Source organism: Odontesthes bonariensis, chromosome 7 (genome assembly GCF_027942865.1).
Source record: "Odontesthes bonariensis isolate fOdoBon6 chromosome 7, fOdoBon6.hap1, whole genome shotgun sequence".
In the NCBI taxonomy this organism is placed as follows: Eukaryota; Metazoa; Chordata; class Actinopteri; order Atheriniformes; family Atherinopsidae; genus Odontesthes; species Odontesthes bonariensis.
This window is the reverse complement of record NC_134512.1, coordinates 20005310-20013796: the sequence shown is the minus strand read 5'-3', so window position 1 is coordinate 20013796 and position 8487 is coordinate 20005310. Positions and strand designations below refer to the sequence as shown.

The 8487-nt window shown below is 43.1% G+C and overlaps 1 protein-coding gene across 1 annotated transcript; it reads right to left on the bottom strand.

Moving 5' to 3' along the window:
- Positions 1-2267: 2267 nt before the first annotated feature.
- Positions 2268-6881, bottom strand: LOC142384864 (uncharacterized). Its single transcript, XM_075471173.1, has 14 exons — positions 6646-6881; positions 6430-6516; positions 6046-6129; positions 5840-5905; positions 5584-5730; positions 5163-5499; positions 4600-4885; positions 4009-4242; positions 3765-3853; positions 3539-3643; positions 3225-3418; positions 2921-3085; positions 2583-2827; positions 2268-2334 (listed from the first exon to the last, which is right to left on the bottom strand). The coding sequence occupies exons 1-14, from the start codon at positions 6879-6881 to the stop codon at positions 2312-2314; spliced, it is 2298 nt and encodes a 765-aa protein (XP_075327288.1). The 3' UTR covers positions 2268-2311.
- Between the last annotated feature and the right edge of the window lie 1606 nt (positions 6882-8487).

The window sequence follows — 8487 nt, the reverse complement described above, 5'->3', positions numbered from 1 at the left end:
GAGGCGTCCAGGAGGCATTCTCACCAGATGCCCGAGCCACCTCATCTGACTCCTCTCGATGCGGAGGAGCAGCGGTTCTACTCTGAGCCCCTCCCGGATGACCGAGCTTCTCACCCTATCTCTAAGGGAGAGCCCAAACACCCTGCGGAGGAAACTCATTTCGGCCGCTTGTATTCGCGATCTCGTTCTTTCGGTCACTACCCACAGCTCGTGACCATAGGTGAGGGTAGGAACATAGATTGACCGGTAAATCGAGAGCTTCGCCTTCTGGCTCAGCTCCTTCTTCACCACGACGGGCCGGTGCAGAGCCCGCATCACTGCAGACGCCGCACCGATCCGTCTGTCAATCTCCTGTTCCATTCGTCCCTCACTCGTGAACAAGACCCCGAGATACTTGAACTCCTCCACTTGGGGAAGGATCTCATTCCCAACCCGGAGAGAGCATTCCACCCTTTTCCGGCCGAAGACCATGGTCTCAGACTTGGAGGTGCTGATGGTCATCCCAGCTGCTTCACACTCGGCTGCGAACCGCTCCAGTGATAGCTGGAGGTCACGGCCCGACGACGCCAACAGAACCACATCGTCCGCAAAAAGCAGAGACCCGATTCTGAGGTCGCCAAACCGGACCCCCTCAACGCCCTGGCTGCGCCTAGAAATTCTGTCCATAAAAATTATGAACAGAATCGGTGACAAAGGGCAGCCCTGACGGAGTCCAACCCTCACAGGAAACATGTCCGACTTACTGCCGGCAATGCGGACCAAACTCTGACACCGGTCATACAGAGACCGGACAGCCCATATCAAGGAGTCCGGCACTCCATACTCCCGGAGCACCCCCCACAAGAGTCCCCGAGGGACACGGTCGAACGCCTTCTCCAAGTCCACAAAACACATGTAGACCGGTTGGGCGAACTCCCATGCTCCCTCCAGGATCCTGCGGAGGGTATAGAGCTGGTCCACTGTTCCACGGCCAGGACGAAAACCACACTGCACCTCCTGAATCCGAGATTCGACTATCCGGCGGATCCTCCTCTCCAGTACCCCCGAAAAGACCTTACCAGGGAGGCTGAGGAGTGTGATCCCCCTATAGTTGGAACACACCCTCCGGTCCCCCTTTTTAAAGAGGGGGACCACCACCCCGATCTGCCAGTCCAGAGGCACTGCCCCCGATGTCCACGCGATGCTGCAGAGGCGTGTCAACCAAGACAGCCCTACAACATCCAGAGCTTTGAGGAACTCAGGACGAAGACATTGTGCGAGTGGATAATCTGCAAGCTCAAAGAATGGCAGATGAGCAGGTAACCTATTTAAAATAGCATTTTTAATTAATATTTTTCGCACCTCTACATCATCAATAACTATAAATGATGACCTGCCATATAGGCCTACTATGGACATAAAAGTCCTCTTAGAGGACAACAAAGTTGTCAAAAAAGTCTAATCTTCTTGATGAATTGTTTTACAGTCCAGAATTCAGACACTGAGCTTGCAAGAATCCCATCGCTTGCTGCAGATCTGCCTGACAAGGGACCCAAGTCTCATGTTTGATATCCTGCACATATCAACATCAGGAGATGTGCCTCCACCAGGCCCTCCAGCTCCAGGTCAACCCACTTGGTGTGTGTGCCCAAACTGCCGGGAGATGCCCACAGATGTGGAAAGAAAGTGTTGTGGGCAACAACCCGACTCCTGCATTTCCACGCTGCCTCACCTTGAAGCGTACATTTTGCAGGAGGGGGTCTTGCGACTTGCCAGAAGGATCTGGAACGATGTACGGGCTGTGGAGGATGTTCCAAACCCAGGGGAGAGCAACAAACAATTCCACCATGCTGCATACCGGCAATATGTTGTGTGGCAATATGGGCACTAGGAGCTGGGCACAGAGTAGTGATTCCTAGCTGCTGTGTTTGGAAAATTAGAGACCGCTACCCAGATCCACATGGACAGTACAAAGGTTTCATCCCCAGTAGGGTGTAAGCACAGTGCCATAAATAGCATCTGCTCTTGAGCCCTGTTAGTGTTTACATATTTCTTTAAAATTTGCACTCAGGTTTACAGTCTGTACTGTCCAAAGTTCTGTCTTTTTATTGTTATTTATATTTTGTCAAGTTTGAATAAAATTTTAAAAATGATAAATGCCTTTCCTTTACAATTTATGCATAAACAAGGTATTACATTTCTCACCTTCTCACATTCTAAATGAATAATGACAACAAATGTGGTATAACACTTTTTATTGTAAAAAAAAAAAAAAAGCAAAAGATATTTCCAGGGATGGCCGACCGACTGGTCAGGCTGTGCATGTGGCGATCTATTCCTTTGGCAGCGATTTACCTTTAGGAAGAATATCAAAATTACACATCTGACAATAATTACTGCGTTTTAGAGACACAACGACAACACTTACAACTTTGTTTCCATTTTACACAGTAACAAACACTTGTGACAATTTTCTAAGTGTTACATCCTTGACTTTGTTTAGATAATTATTTTAGATCATAAATTATTACATGGATTTTTAAAACTAACTTTTGCACATAATTATATTCGTGATCAAGCTACAATATTGCAAGAAAACTCACCTAGCCCTCTGCTGAGTTGTCTCTGCAAAAGCTCCTGCGTTGATGGGGCCGGGACACCTGACAGAACCCCATGTTGACGGGGATCGTCAGGCCTCTTCCTTGCAGTCCGTGGCAAACCCCCAGCAACGGACAATCTGTGCCGCAGAATTGCACTTTGGAGGTCCACAATGTAACCGTAGTCCTTTTCCACCTTTAGTGCGTAAAGGCTCCACTTCCTGGACTTTTTATTGTACACCTTGCCGTATCTGCCATTAGAGAAAAGATTAGAAGCTTAGTGATACATTCATATTATCTTACAATGTACAGTATTTAATTTTTCCACATAAAATTAAACATACAGAATAGAGCCATCAGCCCTTCTCTTGACTGGTCTGTCAACGTGGTGATTGTAGTCCAGGCCAGCCAACAGGACTCGAGCAGTGTACACGGGCGGTGAAAAGCAGAAGCTCTTGCTGGCATACATGAGAATATGATTGTGGAAGGACTCCAACTCTGCAGTTGACCTGAGACCACAGATGAAAGATAAAATTGCTTTATACTCTGGTAGTACAAATGAAGAAATAGCAGGGCAAATACAGAAGTACAGTGAAATATTTTCATAGGAGAAAACAGTAAGTTGAACATAGAACTATGCTGACATACCTAAAATGTAGATATTTGTGTACGCTCTTTAGCCAGCGTGCATCAAGGACTACTTCTCTCAGTCTCTGGTGTGCCATAGAACCCTTCTGGATCCACTCCTTCTCTCTGTCCTCCACCAAGGGACCATGATGACAGCCACCAAGGGCCCACGCATGTTCTCCTGTCACATGGTGAAGTAGTCCAGTCCACCTGTCCTATGGTAAAAAAATTACACGTTGTGAAAAATTTGGTCAATAAAAATTTAAACCATTTTTCCCCAATAACTACTCAGCAATAGAGTGTGGCCTAGATAGATGAATTTTGATAATACTTACAAAGAAATCTTCATATGTGTCTGCAGTTTTGCAACAGTACCAGAAGTGGTTGCAAACATCCTTACTCCACATCTGAAGGATGGTGCACCCCCTTTGTTGTCCTGCCTTGACAATGGAGCACAAATACATTTTTGGGATGTCAAATAGGTTTATGAGAAGATAATTGGCGTAGATGATTTTTATTTTTTTTTATCCAGCTATATCTACAGAGAGATCATGAACTTACTGCATGAATTTTTTTCCCCAAACTTTTGGACCCATGCCACATGTCCAGGGTGTGTCGGACACCACAATCTTTATATTTCCCTTTGTTGTCTGTAGGACAAAAAAGTCTGAGGATAAATACTAAGTCATAATACCAATCATTATCCATTCATAATAATGTAAGTGATGATTGTGTCATGGGACTATATGCACAAAGTTGGATTGCTGAAACAATCTCCTACAGCAAAAGAAGATAATGAATTTACTGAAGAGGGCTGATATCTGTGAATGAGCGTCTGTGCAGAATTCCTCAATGTTGAGTTCTTCACGTAATTTCTCAAATGTTTGCACGAAGCCCTCCTTCTCCATTATGACAGAGTTCCGCATGGTCTCACGCTTGTCGATATTGACCATGCAGATTATCTGTTTGGATTCATTGTCCATGGCAGTATAGGTACAATACTGCGCACAGAATCCAGGACTGTCCATGCGAGCATCTCCTTTGAAAATAAATTAGAACAAAAACAGAGAAAAAGTTATAAAAACATTGTCCCAAATAGGGCATTTTATGCTGATCCAACTTTATGAAAAACCATTGTGCAATATGTCAGTCCAGCACTTCGTATCTTACAAATAAATCCCCCGATAAAATATTAATATACTTTATCCTACTCTTCAATGTCTACACTCAACTATTTTATTTTGTGTAGTTTTTGGTCTTACTATCAATATGCATATGGCTTGCCAAATACCATCTCTTGGAATTAAATCCATTTAGATTATATTGTGCTTCATATGAATAATGCATGTGCGCTTGTGTGTGTATCTGTGAACACATGCGTGTGTCTCTAACTCACCCAGAGCTACAACAGACCCTTTTGACTTGAGCTGGGTGATGACTGCGGCTCTCTTGTCATCCCAGAACTCCTTTATAGTGTCCACACAGTAGGAGTCCTGGATCCTGAAGAATGACGACCTCTCTACCATCCCAAGTTTCATAAACTTGAACAGTAGTGAGATCTTGGCGTAATTGTTGCCCGATAGCAGGATGTTAGTGGAAAGCATGAAGTCTCCGACTGCCATCCCATATTTCAACATGGGCTGAGAAGCCCACTTCCAAACAGTGTGACCTCGAGGACACACCTGGAAAAAAGCAGGCAGGGAGAAAGAGCACATTATAGCAACTACAATGATTAATACTACACATTATCTTTTTTCAGTCTGTCGCTGAAGGAGCTCTCTTTGTCGCCTCCTTGTTTCCTGACCTAAAAGGCTCTCTTCTTCTCCTTGACAACCTCCACCCTACAGCACTTATGTTATAAGCTTTTCCATTTATGTTTGTTAAAGTTGATTCCTAAAAAAAAAAAAAAAAAAATGTCCCAATATATGTAATACTCTTTTATGCAAAATAAAGACTCACCCATTCTATGACAGCAGCGGTTCCCCTGGACCTGATATTGATTTCGAATGGTCCAGGTGCCCGGCACTCTCCCTTCCTATTTGGGTCCTTGGCAGAACACACGCTGACAGGGAAAAGGAGATACTCGGCAAGCTGCTTCAAGCTGTCATGATATGCAATGGATGCCGGATGGCCAATTATGTCATCCTCAACCATGACTTTTAGTGCATCAGGGAGTGTTGACATGTCTGCCATAGTTGGATCTGGGGCGTTGTCTGGAGCATCATGTACAGTGTCCTCCATGCTAATTTCTTGAAGTGATTCCAAGCAAATTGTAGTCTTCAGAGCACCGCCAGTCCTGTTGTAATAAGAACAGCTATGAGAAATTACAATAAAAAACACAATAACTTGACTAAGTGGAGCTAGAAGGTATTGAAACTACCTAACACAAATACGAGGCCTAAAATCTGGATCGTCACTGTCATCATCATCTGAGTCCACTTCCCTGGTTGCATCTTCTTCTAATGATGACACTGACAGTGTCTCCATATCAGGATTCCAGGAGTCATCTTCATCTTCCCAGTCAATGCTATAAAAAAAAGAAATTCAGAGAAAACAATATAAAAATTCACAAAATGAATACAATTTTCCACAAACAGGAGAGTAAAAACATCTCTGCACACCACACAGCAACTTACATGGAGTTTCGAATGTCATTAAATTCATCTGCATCAACATCAATGTTCAGGTCCAGTGGTGACATGCTAAAAAGACAAAAACACACACACAAAAATTAGGGAATATTACATCACCACATGTCGCTGAAATAATGCACATACCATAAATTTACTCTTAGTTATATTCTGGAAATAATTGGACACATTATCTTACTACCATAACATACCTTGCATCCAATTGCTGGAGAGCTGTCTCCTCTGGGCAGCTAATGTTTAACTCCTGAACTCCAGCTTGTGAGAAGTCATCCTCTCTGTGAAGATTACACAATTATATAATATTGTCAGCACAGCATCAACATAAAAAATGTCTTCATTCATCAAGGATGCAACACAGGACTGCAGCACTGATTTGGCAGTTTATGGGAAGATGTTTTGACGGACCGAAACAGCCTGAAGATTGATATTTACTGTTGAGAAGATCCTCAGTTTGCCCCCATCCTCTCTGCATAGCATATACCAGCAAATAGTCCATAGAAGAGCCAGTGACATATATCCCAACAAAGACAACGTTTGTCAAAGCCATGTTCACAGCAGCAGCAAGTTGAACTCACCGGTCGGACAGAGATTCAAAGAAAAAATTGTTGACACAGGTGGAGGAGGGGGTCTCATCAGTCTGTGTTTCGACGGCCTTCTCATGGCTAAAAACAACACGGAGAAGACGCTAATGTTAGCATTAGGCTAATACGAGCTACAAAAGTAGCCAAGTTGGCAAACCTTACATATTTCATGAAAATAACAAATCCCCCCGAAGCAAAACAAATAATTACCTGTCCAACAGAAAGAAAGCAACCGCTGCATCGCTTTGCAGGCCCTTCAGATCCCTCAGTTGTCTCCACTGCTCAAACCCTGGACCGATGTTGACTCTGGTGTTGTTTCTGGCTTTATCCGTAGCCTTTTTAGTAGCAGCCGTTTCTGCCGCCGGCTTTCTTTTTCTTCCCTTTTTAGCGGGGGGAGCCGTCACAAGTAAGGGGATTGGTGGTTTCGGCTGCATTTTATCTGCCATTTTTGCCGTATAAAGTCGTTTTAGAACCGCGTGCGCGCGCGGAGTAGGGAGCCGACAGAGGGGGGCGTAGGCAGAAAGCGCAGATGCATCTGATTGGTTTTTTGCACCACTCTGGTTTTTTGAAAGCTGACCAATCCGAGATCAGATTGGTCAGCTTTTTCTCAGTCCTGCAGCTGCCACAGAGGTCTGATTATTTTCGTCCCTTTTTCTAAATACATCTTGTATAGATTTCTCTCAGGATAGACGGAGCATTTCACCCAGTATTACAAAATGTGTTTCTGAACAGGATTACCTACCATACCTTTAAGTCAGGTTCATGTAGAAATCTGAACCACATTGACGCACCTGTACCCACCAGTAATCTTAATGCTGAAAATCTATGAATCTAATATCAGGGCCTCGGGTAGTTTACATTCTCTCTGGCTGTTATCATTCGATGCATCTTCATGCATATCGTGTGCAATTATCATGCAAATAACTGCCTTTTAAAGCAATCGTATGTAACATTTCTACCTTAAAATAACAGCTTGAAAAAAATTGTGCGGCTAGAATGAGTTTTAATATTACGATTGGCCTGTCTCCTATGCCCTTCGGGGGTCTGAGTTGGAAAAACTGCGCTATGTAATTTACTGGAGCGGCCCGGGAGCTGAGCGGAAGTACTTCGACTTGCTTTCTGGCACACCTACCGCAAAAACAAATAGACCCCTCTCACGCTCCCAGGTACATTTGATTACTCTTACCTTCTCGGTCGACATAGCTTGCACCTCCTGACTCCTCGCCGGTTCGTCAACAAACGTGAAAAGTGAAAGTGAAAGGGTGTTGTATTTACGACAGTGTAACCGTACATTACCTCCAAGCCTGTAGGGGGAGCTCCATAATGGGCTTTTTGAGAAGTTACATTGTATCGCTTTAATGCAAGAAACACATGCAAACACACGTGAACACATCTGAAAGCCACTGGTGATAATTCCATGTTATTAATGTCTAATTAGGATGGAATACATTATTAAAAGTGGAAAAAAACAAGGTTATCATATGATCCTTCAGCATTTGTAGCTATTCTAATATTTATCTCTTACATCACTATAAAACTCCAACATTTCCTTTCCAGCTGACTGGTAACTGACCTGTAGTCTAACTTGATAACCTTTTAAAATCGTTTCATCATTTCATCTCATCATCAGCGCCTCAGTCAAACATTGGAAGCTTCTGCACATGCTTCTGTTTTATTTATTTCAGTTCAATAACACCAAGGATTCAATGTCTGATTTCATCTGCAGCAATACCCTTCCCTCTTTAATACTTCCCTTTGTACTAGTAGTATCTTTATTATTGTTCTGGGATTAAAAGAAGCAGCTGACGGTTTTTCTTTATCTGGTACAAGAAATAGGATCTCAGACTTATGCATAACAGACTCTGAGCTTTACATTCTTTTGCCACTGCAGGCTTCTCTTGTTCAGGATTTATATAAAAAATAATTAAAAAAACATCAATGTCCAATGAAGTTTGAATGACAAAGTTTTTTTGTTAAATGAATTATAACAGTGAAATGATAATAATAAAAAAAACAACTTACTGAACAATACATTTCTTGGATTTTTAACTG

Excerpts from the sequence above, each read along its gene's own strand:
- LOC142384864 (XM_075471173.1), bottom strand. The coding sequence starts at position 6,881 with ATGGCAGATAAAATGCAGCCGAAACCACCAATCCCCTTACTTGTGACG. Across the intron at positions 6,517-6,645 it reads GCTTTCTTTCTGTTGGACAG|CCATGAGAAGGCCGTCGAAA; the intron begins GTAATTATTTGT and ends TGTTGTTTTTAG. Across the intron at positions 2,335-2,582 it reads ACAACTCAGCAGAGGGCTAG|GTAAATCGCTGCCAAAGGAA; the intron begins GTGAGTTTTCTT and ends TTCTTCCTAAAG.